Below are 14,781 nucleotides of genomic sequence, written 5' to 3' on the forward strand. Positions count from 1 at the left end.
AAGAAAAGTGACTCGGTCCAGAATCAATAAAAGTGATTTAAAGTTACCTGAAACTCACCAAAATGTCAACAATAAAAACTTAAAATACAAAAAAAATCTTGTTTGACCAGATGAGGTTCCAGTTTTTAGATATTTTGACTTAAAATCTGCCCAAAAGAACTGAAAAGACTCAATGATTCATGTAAAAATCATCCAAAATGAGCTTTAACTTGTCAGAGACAACTCAAAATTGGTCAAAAATGACTGAAAATTGTCCAAAACCACTCTAAATAGTCTAAAAAATACAATAATGTGTAGTTATTTGACCTTAAAAATGGAAAAAAAGTGCAAATTGGTCAAACTTTGGAGGTATAATGTGTCTCCATAAAGTTCCTGTCAGTGTACATCTATGGATGGATCCATATTTCTATTAAAATCCAGTCTTTTGTTGACATTTCTCCAACCTTTGAGGCTCTAACATCAGTAGAAGGTTCCAGTTTTTGGATATGTTAAATTGAAATCTGTCTAAAAATGACAAAAATTAGTCAAAAATGGTTTGAAAATCATCCAAAATGAGTCTAAAATGAGCTTTAACGTGTCCAAGATGCCTCAATGACGACCTAAAATGATTCAGAATTTTTAGAAAATGACCCAAAAATTGTCCAAAACCTCAGTAAATAATCTAAAAATGACAATAATGTCTCATTACTTGATCATAAAAATGGAAGAAAGAGCAAAATTAACAAATAAGGCTGGTCTTGTGTCTCCACAAAGTTCCTGTCAGTGTACAATCTGTTCTCATTTTGTGTCCCTTATAGGTAGTTTTGTCTTTTTTTGTCATCTTTTGTCTTGTTTTTCTTGGTTTTGTCTCATTTAGTGTCTCATTTTGTTTGTTTTCTGTCTCCTTTAGCTCATTTTATGTTTCTTTGTGATTATTTTTCCTCTGTTCTGTGTCTTGTTTTTCCGTTTTGTGTCTTGTTTTTGTTGTTTTCCGTCTCATTTATGATTTTTTTGTCTCCCTTCTGTCATTCAATCTTGTTTTTGTTGTTTTGTGTCTTGTTTCACTAGTTTTGTGTCTCAGTTTTTGTCATTTAGTGTCTCATTTGCTTTGTTTTCAATCTGGTTTCTGACATTTTATGTCTCTTTGTGGTTGTTCTTTCACATTTCTGTCATTTTGTGTCTTGTTTCTCTACTTTTATGTCTCATTGTCATTTTGTGTCTTGTTTCTGCAGTTTTATGTCTCATTTCTGTCATTTTGTGTCTTGTTTCTGCAGTTTTGTGTCTCATTATTGTCATTTTGTGTCTTTTTTGGACCACTTTTGTCTCCTTTGTTTCATTTTGTGTCTCATTATTGTCATTTTGTGTCTTGTTTCTCTAGTTTTGTCTCATTATTGTTATTTTGTGTCTTTTTTTGGACCACTTTTGTCTCCTCTGTTTCATTTTATGTCTCATTATTGTCATTTTGTGTCTTGTTTCTGCAGTTTTGTGTCTCATTTCTGTCATTTCGTGTCTTTTTTGGACCAGTCTTGTCTCCTTTGTTTCATTTTGTGTCTCATTATTGTCATTTTGTGTCTTGTTTCTCTAGTTTTGTGTCTCATTTCTGTCATTTTGTGTCTTGTTTCTCTAGTTTTATGTCTCATTATTGTCATTTTGTGTCTTGTTTCTCTAGTTTTGTGTCTCATTTCTGTCATTTTGTGTCTTGTTTCTCTAGTTTTATGTCTCATTATTGTCATTTTGTGTCTTGTCTCTGCAGTTTTGTGTCTCATTTCTGTCATTTTGTGTCTTTTTTGGACCAGTCTTGTCTCCTTTGTTTCATTTGTGTCTCATTATTGTCATTTTGTGTCTTGTTTCTCTAGTTTTATGTCTCATTATTGTCATTTTGTGTCTTTTTTGGACCACTTTTGTCTCCTTTGTTTCATTTTGTGTCTCTTTATTGTCATTTTGTGTCTTGTTTCTGCAGTTTTGTGTCTCATTTCTGTCATTTCGTGTGTTTTTTGGACCAGTTTTGTCTCCTCTGTTTCGTTTTGTGTCTCTTTTTTGGTCAAAACTCCAGAAAACTTGGTTTGAAACCTCAAGTTTAGATCTAAAACTAACTATTCATGACTAAACAAATGGAAAACTCATTTAATCTGTGAGCAAACAGCCCAGTAAGTGTCAGATCTTGATTTAAATTCTGCTAAATCTCTGCAGGAACGTCGACTTTTGCAGCAGATTTAGTTCATCTGAAGAACATCTGACGTCTTCATGAACTAATCGAGGCTTTAAAGTGGAGGAATGCAGGCGTGAATGAAGATAATGTGATTTATGAGACGCCGAATAAACAAAAGAAGCTTTTTATTTTTTACCTGCAGAGACTCGAGGAAGCGGAAGGACCCCAGACGTCGACCTCGAGGCACCAAGCAGAAGGTGGCGTTATGGAGCAGCTCCTGGTAGTCGAACCTGCAGAGAGGAGACGATGATGGGACGTTAATCTGCAGGTTTTTCCTGTTTAACAGACGATATGAAGGCAGAAAAACAGAGGAAATAAATCAGGATTTAAGCAGAGGTTTTACACACGGGTAGAGAAAAAAACACCAGAAACAAACATTTTCCACGGTTTCATTTGGATTTTTATTCATATTATTATGATTTTTTAAATACCATCAAACATACATTTAAATAGAATGTCTTTCTTTACTTTTAGGGACATTTTGAGTCATTTTCTTACAAAGTTTTCCAAATATACAAAAACTAAAACTTGCATTTCGTATAATTTCCAGTACTTTTCACAGGATTTCCATCATTTAGTGCAGAAAAACTGGAATCTACAATAAAACCTCAGTGTGTTTTCATCTGTTGGTTATAAAAAGCTGCTGCAGAATGTACATAAGATTATTTAAATATTAACATTTTTAAAGCTGTTTTCTACTAGAGTAAAATAAAGCATTATTAACACAGGATTTTTACTCCTTTCTACATGTTGCAGTGTAAAAAAAAGTTACAATAAAGCTACATTTTCTATATAAAATCAATAAAATTAATAATTTAACTCAGTATAAAAGTGAAGCAGTCCAGATATTTATTTATTTTTCTATGAAATGACAGTGACTTATTAAGAAGCAAAAATGTGAAAACTGGTGAAAAAAAATGCAAAAATAACAGAAATGTGATCTATTTTCATGATATTTTTACTTCAGTATGTGTAAATATGTGTGATTTTGAGGCTCCTTATCTTCATTTTCTTGTGATTTACTATTAATAAATCTATATTTTAAGAAGTAAAACCAATAAAATCCATCATTTCTCTCCCTTTGAATAGCTAGCTGCTGGGACATTTTTCTGGAATGATGTGACTTATTCACAGCCATAGGTGCAAAAATGGGTGAAAAAAAACTGGTAACAATATTATTAGTTTTCAGAAGTTTGATCTGTTTTCATAACGTTACTTTGTTTTGGATAAATTTCCACAATTAAAAAGCTCTGTTTTTACTTTTTCATGTGACATAATATTATAAAACCTTAATTTTAATAAATAAAATCGATAAATCGAAGCATGAACCCAGATTTAAAGTGTTTAAAGTGAGTTTCTTGAGGTTCTCCTGCTTCTGAAAAGGATGTGAGACGAGATATCGGGCAGTAATTATTTAAATTTTGCATTTAGAGTCTTTTAAAACATTATTTTATGTTGAATTACTGATGTGGTGATGTGAAAGAAGGATTTAAATCCAGATTTGATCCTCTAACGGGCTGATTAGAGCAGAAATGATTCAAACAAACTGATTAAAACGTGTGAAGTTGTATGTCCTTAAGCAGCTGAATGACAGCAAACAAACGGAATAAATCACATTTAACATCTGCAGAGCGAAGCACGACTTCAGCAGCAGCTGGAAACGACTAAACGACTAAACAACTAAACGACGACTAAAAAACGACTAAACAACGACTAAACAACGATTAAAAACGAGACTAAACAACGACTAAAAAACGACTAAAAAACGACTAAATAACGACTAAACGACTAAAAAACGATTAAAAAACGAGACTAAACAACGACTAAAAAACGACTAAATAACGACTAAACGACTAAAAAACGATTAAAAAACGAGACTAAACAACGACTAAACAACGACTAAACAACGACTAAAAAACGACGAAATAACGACTAAAAAACGATTAAAAAACGAGACTAAACAACGACTAAACAACGACTAAAAAACGACTAAAAAACGACGAAATAACGACTAAAAAACGATTAAAAAATGAGACTAAACAACGACTAAACAACGACTAAAAAACGACTAAATAACGACTAAACGACTAAAAAACGATTAAAAAATGAGACTAAAAAACGACTAAACAACGACTAAACAACGATTAAAAAACGAGACTAAACAACGACTAAAAAACGACTAAAAAACGACTAAATAACGACTAAACGACTAAAAAACGATTAAAAACGAGACTAAACAACGACTAAAAAACGACTAAATAACGACTAAACGACTAAAAAACGATTAAAAACGAGACTAAACAACGACTAAACAACGACTAAACAACGACTAAAAAACGACGAAATAACGACTAAAAAACGATTAAAAAACGAGACTAAACAACGACTAAACAACGACTAAAAAACGACTAAAAAACGACGAAATAACGACTAAAAAACGATTAAAAAATGAGACTAAACAACGACTAAACAACGACTAAAAACGACTAAATAACGACTAAACGACTAAAAAACGATTAAAAAACGAGACTAAACAACGACTAAACAACGACTAAAAAACGACTAAATAACGACTAAAAAACGACTAAAAAACGAGACTAAACAACGACTAAACAACGACTAAAAAACGACTAAATAACGACTAAACGACTAAAAAACGATTAAAAAAACGAGACTAAACAACGACTAAACAACGACTAAACAACGACTAAAAACGACGAAATAACGACTAAAAAACGATTAAAAAACGAGACTAAACAACGACTAAACAACGACTAAACAACGACTAAAAAACGACGAAATAACGACTAAAAAACGATTAAAAAACGAGACTAAACAACGACTAAACAACGACTAAAAAACGACTAAAAAACGACGAAATAACGACTAAAAAACGATTAAAAAACGAGACTAAACAACGACTAAAAAACGACTAAATAACGACTAAACGACTAAAAAACGATTAAAAAACGAGACTAAACAACGACTAAACAACGACTAAAAAACGACTAAATAACGACTAAAAAACGATTAAAAAACGAGACTAAACAACGACTAAACAACGACTAAAAAACGACGAAATAATGACTAAAAAACGATTAAAAAACGAGACTAAACAACGACTAAAAAACGACTAAAAAACGACTAAAAAACGACTAAAAAACGATTAAAAAACGAGACTAAACAACGACTAAACAACGACTAAAAAACGACTAAATAACGACTAAAAAACGATTAAAAAACAAGACTAAACAACGACTAAACAACGACTAAAAAAACGACTAAATAACGACTAAAAAACGATTAAAAAACGAGACTAAACAACGACTAAACAACGACTAAAAACGACTAAAAAACGACTAAATAACGACTAAAAAACGATTAAAAAACGAGACTAAACAACGACTAAAAACGACTAAAAACGACTAAAAACGACTAAATAACGACTAAAAAACGATTAAAAAACGAGACTAAACAACGACTAAACAACGACTAAAAAACGACTAAATAATGACTAAACAACGACTAATAAACAACTAAAAACAAGACTAAACAACGACTAAAAAACGACTAAAAAACGATTAAAAAACGAGACTAAACAACGACTAAAAAACGACTAAAAAACGACTAAATAACGACTAAAAAACGATTAAAAAACGATTAAAAAACGAGACTAAACAACGACTAAAAACGACTAAAAAACGACTAAATAACGACTAAACAACGACTAAAAAACAACTAAACAACGACTAAAAAACGACTAAATAACGACTAAAAAACGATTAAAAAACAAGACTAAACAACGACTAAACAACGACTAAAAAAACGACTAAATAACGACTAAAAAACGATTAAAAAACGAGACTAAACAACGACTAAACAACGACTAAAAACGACTAAAAAACGACTAAATAACGACTAAAAAACGATTAAAAAACGAGACTAAACAACGACTAAAAACGACTAAAAAACGACTAAATAACGACTAAAAAACGATTAAAAAACGAGACTAAACAACGACTAAACAACGACTAAAAAATGACTAAATAATGACTAAACAACGACTAATAAACAACTAAAAACAAGACTAAACAACGACTAAAAAACGACTAAAAAACGATTAAAAAACGAGACTAAACAACGACTAAAAAACGACTAAAAAACGACTAAAAAACGACTAAATAACGACTAAAAAACGATTAAAAAACGATTAAAAAACGAGACTAAACAACGACTAAAAAACGACTAAAAAACGACTAAATAACGACTAAACAACGACTAAAAAACAACTAAACAACGACTAAACAACAACTAAAAAACATTTATTGATCCAACAGGATGACCAGAACCAGGATGAAGTCGACCCGTTTCCTCTCTTCAGGACATAAAAGAATCTCAGAAAAGATTCATCTAAAAACATCTGACGTCCTCTAAGAGACGGAAACAAACGACCTGTTAGGGAGGAAATCTACGTTTACACTGCGACCTGCTCAGACTCTGAATATAGAACTAGAAGAAAAAAGAACTACAAATGTAGAACTACAGATAAAGAACTACAGAATACAGAACTACAGATATAGAACTACAAAACATAGAACTACAGAATATAGAACTACAGATAAAGAACTACAAAATAAAAAACTAAGGAAGTATAGAACTACAGATATGGAACTACAAATAAAGAACTACAGATATAGAACTACAAAACATAGAACTACAGAATATAGAACTACAAATGAAGAACTACAGATATAGACCTACAGAATATAGGATTATAAATAAAGAACTATAGAGTAATAACTACAGATAAAGAACTACAAAATAAAAAACTAAGGAAGTATAGAACTACAGATATAGAACTATAAGTAAAAAACTACTGATAAAAACTACAAATAAAGAACTACAGGATATAGAATTACAGAATATACAACAACAAATAACTACTAAAAAAGAACTACATGATATAGAACTACAGAATACAGAAGTACAGATATAGAACTACAGAATATAGAACAACGGAATATAGTACTACAGAATATAGAACTACAGAATGTAGAACTACATAATATAGAACTACAAATATAGAACAACAAAATGTAGAACTACAGAATACAGAACTACATGATATAGAATTACAGAATACAGAAGTACAGATATAGAACTACAGAATATAGAACTACATGATGTAGAACTACAGAATGTAGAACTACAGAATACAGAACTACAGAATACAGAACTACAGATATAGAACTACAGAACATAGAACAACAGAATATAGAACTACAGAGAGCTGCTAAAGTAAATCTGTTTGTTCCTCTCAGTAAAGATCAGATGTTTGGATGCTTTAATATGCTGATGATGTGTGTTTATATGTGTGTGTTTCTGTGTGTATTTGTGTGTCTGTACATGTGTGTTTAGATGCTGTGTTTATTTGTGTGTTTCTGTGTGTGTCTTTGTGTGTTTATCTCTATGTGTGTGTCTGTACATGTGTTTAGATGCTGTGTTTATTTATGTGTGTTTCTGTGTGTGTCTTTGTGTGTTTAATTATGTATCTACATGTGTGTGTCTACATGTGTGTGTTTCTGCTTCCATCTTCTCTACTGTGACCCAGCAGGATGTTTTGTGTGTTCCAGTAACTGATCCTGAGCCAGTCGGTCTGTGCCGCTTCTGTGTGTGTTTTGTACGTGTGTGTTTTGTGTGTTTGTGCGTGTTGGACAGTGTGTAGCTGTAACTGCTGCTGGTTAATGAGGGACTGAAGTCACTGAATCATTTAGAGGCACTTTGTTTTCAGACCTGCTGCCGTTTCCTCTCGTCTGCTGCAGAATACAGATTTATGCACCAGGACGCTGCGTTTTCTTCTGTCTACACTGTAAATATAAACGTTAATTTACTGTTATTTTAGAGACTTTTCCTGTTTTGTTTCATAAAGAGATAAACAGATAACTTGTAAAATCAGAGGAAAAGGCAGAAAAATCTGCATTTTGAAAATATGTGACCATAAAATTACACTTTTACAGCATTTAAATCAGCTAAAATTCCACTATCCAAGCAAAATGTACATTAATACTTAATTTTTGTTGCCCTCAGGTGGATAAATCAGAATATCTGCTCATTTTCTCTCCCTGCAGAGTGTTAAGGACTTGTTATCTTTTAAAAAATGCCAAAATTGTGCCATTTATCAGAGCCAGAAACTGTAAAAACTGAAAAAAATCCCAGATTTCCACCTTTCTATCAGTCATTGGACTACTTATGTGTGACGAGCTGCTTCAGAGAAAATCAACCAAATGTAAGTTTAAAAATCACAATATTTCATCAACCTATCTAAAAATTCACCAAAAAATAAACAATGTGACCCAATATGATTCTGTAAAAACAAAAACAATTCCTTCATCTTTAGCACAACCAATAAGCTGTTACTGAGTCAGCTGTGACCAACAGTGACGCGGCAAAAATTCACAAACTTTTCATCAAAATTACAGCGTTTCACATCTCACATTAGGTGTGATTACACTTTATTCCTACAATGAATAATTCTACGTCTCGTTAAAAAAATGTGCCAAAAATAAACTGTTTTCTCGAATAGGATTCTGTAAAAAACAAAAAATTCCTTTCTCTTTAGCAGAACAAAGAAGCTTTTATTGACTCAGTTGTGACCAACAGTGATGCGGCACAAATTAAGAAACCTTTCATAAAAATCACAGATTTCCATCTCACATCAAGTGTGATTTTTCCTTTTTCACTACAATGTAATAAACTGCTTTTTAATCCGACATGTCCGGTTTAAAAATGTGCCAAAAATAAACCATTTTCTCTGATCAGAATCTGTCAAAAAATAAAAATTTTGAGCTCCTTGATGCAACCATAAAGTCATCATTGACTCAGCTGTGACCAACAGTGACGTGACAAAAATTCAGGAACTTTTCCAAAAAATCCTGGTTTTCCACATTCCACAGTAAGCTTTATTTTTTATTTATTCCTACAGTGAATAATTCAACATGTCTTGTTCAAAAAAAGTGACAAAAATAAAGCGTTTTCTTTAATCAGAATCTGTAAAAAACAAAAAATTCCTTCATCTTTAGTGCGACCAAGAAGCTATTACTGACTCAGCTGTGACCAACAGTGAAGTGGCAAAAATTCCGGGACTTTTCAGGTGTTTCCACAAAGCAGAGATTATTTCACAATTTAAAAAGAATCGTTTACATTAACTAGATTCTGTAAAAAGCAAAAAATTCTGTGCTTCTCAATGCAATCCTGAAGTACTTATTGATTCAGCTGTGACTAACGGTTAATTGACAAAAAATCTGAGACTTTTCAGCTGAACTGCAGATTTTGTGACTCAGCAGGGAGGAGGCGAGGATGGAAAATGGAAAAATGTAAGAGCAGCAAACAAAAACAAACAAAAACAAACAAATCTAGGGTTCATCTCACCGATCCAACAGCAGAACACAAACATTTTGCCTCTAATATCTAAATATCACACCTACATGAACACACATTCACTCAGATCTGACATTAAATTTGTGACTAAACGAATAAAAATATCAGAGCAGCTGAAAACCTGCAGGTTAATGAACCGTTTAAGCTGCAGAAACACGACGTTTTGAGCATTTAGTTATCCTCTGAAGACGTTTACATCCGTCTGAATTCGGCTGATTGCTGCTAAACAAACCTGCATCCGGCAGAGAGTTAAATATTAAACATGAAGCTGATGTGTAAAGCAGCAGATTTATCTTTTCTGTATTTTAACTGCACGGTTTCATCTCTGGACATAAACGGAGGCTCACAGTTGGTCCTGCAGTCGCTGCTTCAGGGTTTTATTTCCTCACAGCAGCGTTTCCTGCGTCTCTGTGTGTTTTGGTTTGTCTGGTTTGTTTTTGCTGCACGCTGTCAGCCGCCGACACATCGACCCTCCGTTCAGCTCGCCTTCAGCTCTGGATGGAAAAAAAGCAAATACGCAATTTTTCTACTGCTCCTCCTGTTTCCTTCTCTGGTTTTGTTTGAAATGACCGAGCTTGCCGCTAATACCCCGTCTATTTTATGTTTTTCTGCAATGTTTTATTGTTTTTATTGTTTGTTTATTGTTTTTATTGTTTGTTTATTGTGTAGCCGCTGCATACCAACCCACTGTTCAAGGGACAAATAATGAGACTGAAGTTAGAAGACATGTCGTCTTAAAATAAAATAAAATGTCAAAATTAAAATAGTTGTCAGAGCTAGAAGGTTAAAAAAACAGAAAATAAACTTCAGATTTGCACATTTTAAAGACTAATTGTGTCTAATGCGATGTTTTGTTGAGAAAATCAACCAAATGTAAGGTAAAAATTTAATACTTTAATCAAAATCACAATATTTACACAGAAAACAAAAATGCTTCGACCTTTTTCTTTTCTGTTTGACATGCAGGTTTTCTTAAAAAACAAAAAAAAGGTCAAAATTATAACATTTATTAAAACTGGAAACCATGAAAAAACAGAAAGAATCTTCAGATTTCCAGGTTTTAATGATGGTCATTGAACTAATCGTGCCTTTTTTTGAGAAAATGAACCAAATCTGACCCTAAAACCAGAATATTTGATCAAAAACACGGTATTCTACATTTGCCAAAAAAGAAATGGTTTGATTTAACCAAAATCTGTAAAAGACAAAAAATTCTGAGCTCCGCAACGCAACTAAAAAGCTTTTAGTGACTCAGCTGCGACCAACAGCGATGTCACAAAAATTCAGGAACTCTCCAGCAGTCAATGAACGAATCACGATGCTGTGTGAAGAAAATGAACCAAATCTGAGCTCAAAATCAGGATATTTCATTAAAATCTGCTTATTTTACATGTCTCATGTTATAATTGCGCCAAAAATAAACAGTTTGATTTAACCAAAATCTGTAGAAAACAAAAAATTCTTTACTCCTCGTCACAACTAAAAAGCTTTCAGTGGCTCCGCTGTGACCGACAGCGACGAGACAAAAATTCTCTGACTTTCCAACAGTCATTGAACTAACCACGTGATGGATTGATGGTAAAATAAAAACCAGGATATCTGACCAAACAGCCATATAAAGTGTAGTTCCTGTAATAAACTGCTCTTTCCTTCCCTCTCTCATCTCTAACGAGCATCGATCCTCTGGAGGCTGAGAAGCTGCAGACTGACAGCACTGATCTCTGCTCTGCTCGGTTAAAGGTCGGCCGTCGATGCGGGACCAGAGCGCAGACAAAGGTTATGGATTATCTGCTGCTACGCTAACGGGCCGCCGTCAACTCCATTCATCCTCAACCAGAACCACGGAGGAGCCGATTCCTGCAGGAAACAACCACAGAAACGAGGAAACAGACACCGCAAAGCACCGCGGACATGATGAAAATCATGTTTAGTGTCTCATTTGAGCTTTTCAATTAAAAATCTGTGAAATTCATTAAAGAAGATAAATCAGGGTTGACAGAATAAACTTCCAGGATTTTATACAAAACAAATCTGGGGGGAAAAAAAATCCTGTTTCATTAATATTCATGAAAAGCGGTTTCCTGTTTGGGCATGGATGAAAAAAAGAAGAAAAAAAAGTAAAAACTGGCAGAAAACGTGTTCAGATATTGTGGAATACTTCACTGTTAAAAGATGACAGAAACAGTAAAAAAAATAATCATAAATATCTGTAAAATAATGAGATTTTTACCTGATTTAGATAAAAACTAAAACTGTGTAATTTTCTATTTATGCAGAGAAAAAATAAAAATATTAATGTTGAAATTATTAATAGTTTTGTCCTGTTTTCTAAGGTTAATAAAATGTAAATAAATTAATATTTTTTTGCAATTTTACTAGATATTATCTGTTAATTAACCAAAAGATAAAAATAATAATCTGTAAAATAACAGTTGAAAAAATATTACATGTTTCAATCCCTAATATACAAAATTCTTCTTCTGAATAACAACAAATACCGAGAAATTATTTATATTTTTTGGAACATTTTAATGGTTTAAAAATTATGTATTATTATGTTTAAATGCACAGATTATATTTATAAAAATATAGTTTATATATGTTTATATAATCAAGTATATTTTACATTATTATTATTTTTATATATTTACTAACATTATTACATTCATTATTTACAGCTTTGGCCTGTTCTTATTTTATGGTGGAGATGTAATTTTGTACATTTTTGGTATTTTTATTCATCATTAGCAGCATAAACAAAACTTTTTAGGTTGATTATTTATACAAGAAATATTTTAGTGTTTTTTAAATTAAATTTAACTTGTTTTTTAATTTTTAAGGTGATTATCCATTAAAAAAAAGACGTTGTTCCAACTAGTATTTCTCCCCGTCATTTAAAATGACGGGTTTTTAAAAGTGGAATCGACTTGATTACTATTGAGCTTTTTAATTTGGCTCATTTTTAAAAATAAGTTGCTCCAGCTCTGAGCAGGAAGAGCAGGCGAACAAAATAATTTGATTTATTGAGCAATTTTATTAAGTTACTTCAATTTTAATCAAGTAATGCAGGAAGTCTGCAAATTATTAAGTTGATGCAACATTATTATGTCAGATAAACTCAAAACAACAAAAACGTTTGTCTAACTGAGTAAATTAGACTTTTTAAAATTTAATCTTGCCTTTAATTCAGGTCTCAGAGCGACAATAATGAACCCCCTCAGTTAAAAATCGTTTTGTCTGCAGCTTTATTTCTGGCTGTTTTTAGAGAATATTTGTCATTTTAAGTAATTTCAAGTTTAACGTACGCTCTGATCCGATGCATCGACCTTCTTTATGGTTTGTTCTCCTTAAACTCTGCAGAACATTCAGACCTGCAGCTTCTGTCTGCAGGCTGTAGGTCAGACATGCAGCAGCTTCATTTTACTGCAACAAACGCAGCGAAACAAACCGAATTAGGACCAAGAGACAGGAGAGAAACGTGAACGGAAAATTGTAAAGATTAGAGGAGGAGAGGAAGTCAGGAGGAGAATCAGCAGAACGCTAAATCTGTCTTCATCGCCGTTCTCCTTCCAGTAATCTGAGAAGGTGAATAATCCAGATGTTTAATCCTCTCCTGCATCTGTTTACGTGACCCTCTTATTATTCATCCTCCTTCCTTCTTCAAACACAAAAACTGAAATCTTTCATTCCACCGGGATTCTCAGATCAGCAGCACATTTTAGAAACGCTTTCCCATGACAGAAACCACATAAATAACACTCGTTTACAGATTTAAAGGAATTCAAAATAATGGAATTGCTCATAGATTTTCTACGTGTACATTATTTAGAGTTTTAAAAAAACTTGCTTACATTTCAAAATCCATGATAATATACAGATTTTTATTGAAATAGTAGCAAATGATTGTGAAATAATGTTTCTTGCTGTTTTAAATGTAGTGAAAAATAATTTTTTTACAATTATTGTGTAAATTTGCACATTTTTCAAAAGCATTTCAACTGTTTACTCTTAGCACTGCAATCTTAACCCTCGTGTTGTCCTCACCAAAAAATGTTGTCTGAAAAAAGTCCAAAAATTCAGAAAAAATTCCCCCAAATTTAAAAAATTTGCAAAATCTTCAGGAAGAAAATTTCTGAAAAGTTTCCCTCAAAAGTTTTATTTTTTTAAATAAAAAATCTCCAGATTTGACAGCGACATTCACTGGATTTTGGTTGATTTTTTTTCTGAACGTTCTTAAACATTTTTTTAAATAATTTTTTTCTCCACCAAAAAAATTTCAAAAATTTCCTAAAAAAAAATTGAAAATGTAGAAGTTTTCAGTGTGAAAATTTAAATTTTAAAACGGGTCGATCTGACCCACAGGATGACAGGAGGGTTAACTGTTGGTCGTGCTTCAGTTCTAACTATTTTTTCACTATTTTATTTTTTCATTATTTATGTATTTGAATCATTTCTTTGCGATGTTTGGCTGTTTATACCACTACTTCATTACTGTCAGGTAGCTTTTTCTTTCTGTACATTTAAATAACCCTGCTTTTCTGAACAACATGAACAATCTACTGCCACAAGCTGCAAACGTAGTTTATTATTTAGACGTCCGGTGGCGACATTAGCATTTATTTCTAGCCATCTGGTGACATTAAACTGAGGAATATCCTTCTTTTAGGCTCTGTTTTGGTCTCCACCACCTCCTGGCTCAGTAAATGAAGAACAAGGTACTAACTGGATCTGCTATTTGTCGCTGAATGAGGCCATAAAATGAGAAACTGTTCAAATAAAGGTGCAAGAACTCCATTATTTGGCTCCAGACTGAATCTTTAGAGGTTTTTCTCTCAATATTCTGCAGCTGAAACCCCTAAATTTCTCTGTTTGCCTTGTGATTCTCCCCCCGCCGACCCAAACAAACCCCTCGGAGCCTCGGCAGGTCTCCGATATTAGCCATCCGTGGAAGCAGACGGGGTTATTTCTGAGCCTCCATTTGCAGTCGTCCTCGGTATCAGAAGCCGCCGCTGCTCTGAGCCTCGTCTGTCTGGCTGCAGAACTCTCTAATGGATTCTTTTTGCCACCCGGCTTTGTCCTCCTCAGTTAGCCAGAGTCATTACGGCTAAAAAGATTTCTCATTCTCGCCCTTTTATATTTGCACCAGGATTAAAAAT

At 32.8% G+C, this 14,781-nt stretch overlaps 1 protein-coding gene across 3 annotated transcripts in view; it reads right to left on the bottom strand.

Annotated features, from left to right (window-relative positions):
* The window catches only part of ext1c (exostoses (multiple) 1c), a 147,052-nt gene that overhangs the window by 28,093 nt on the left and 104,178 nt on the right, over positions 1-14,781 (bottom strand). For 2 of the 3 annotated variants that reach the window (XM_051955466.1, XM_051955467.1), the window contains exon 3: positions 2,325-2,463. In XM_051955466.1, the coding sequence (XP_051811426.1) occupies positions 2,325-2,463 (139 nt within the window). The remainder of the gene's footprint in view (positions 1-2,324; positions 2,464-14,781) is intronic. The other variant, XM_022212070.2, reaches the window with a different exon arrangement.

The sequence above is a fragment of the Acanthochromis polyacanthus genome, chromosome 11 (assembly GCF_021347895.1).
Source record: "Acanthochromis polyacanthus isolate Apoly-LR-REF ecotype Palm Island chromosome 11, KAUST_Apoly_ChrSc, whole genome shotgun sequence".
Classification (NCBI taxonomy): Eukaryota; Metazoa; Chordata; class Actinopteri; family Pomacentridae; genus Acanthochromis; species Acanthochromis polyacanthus.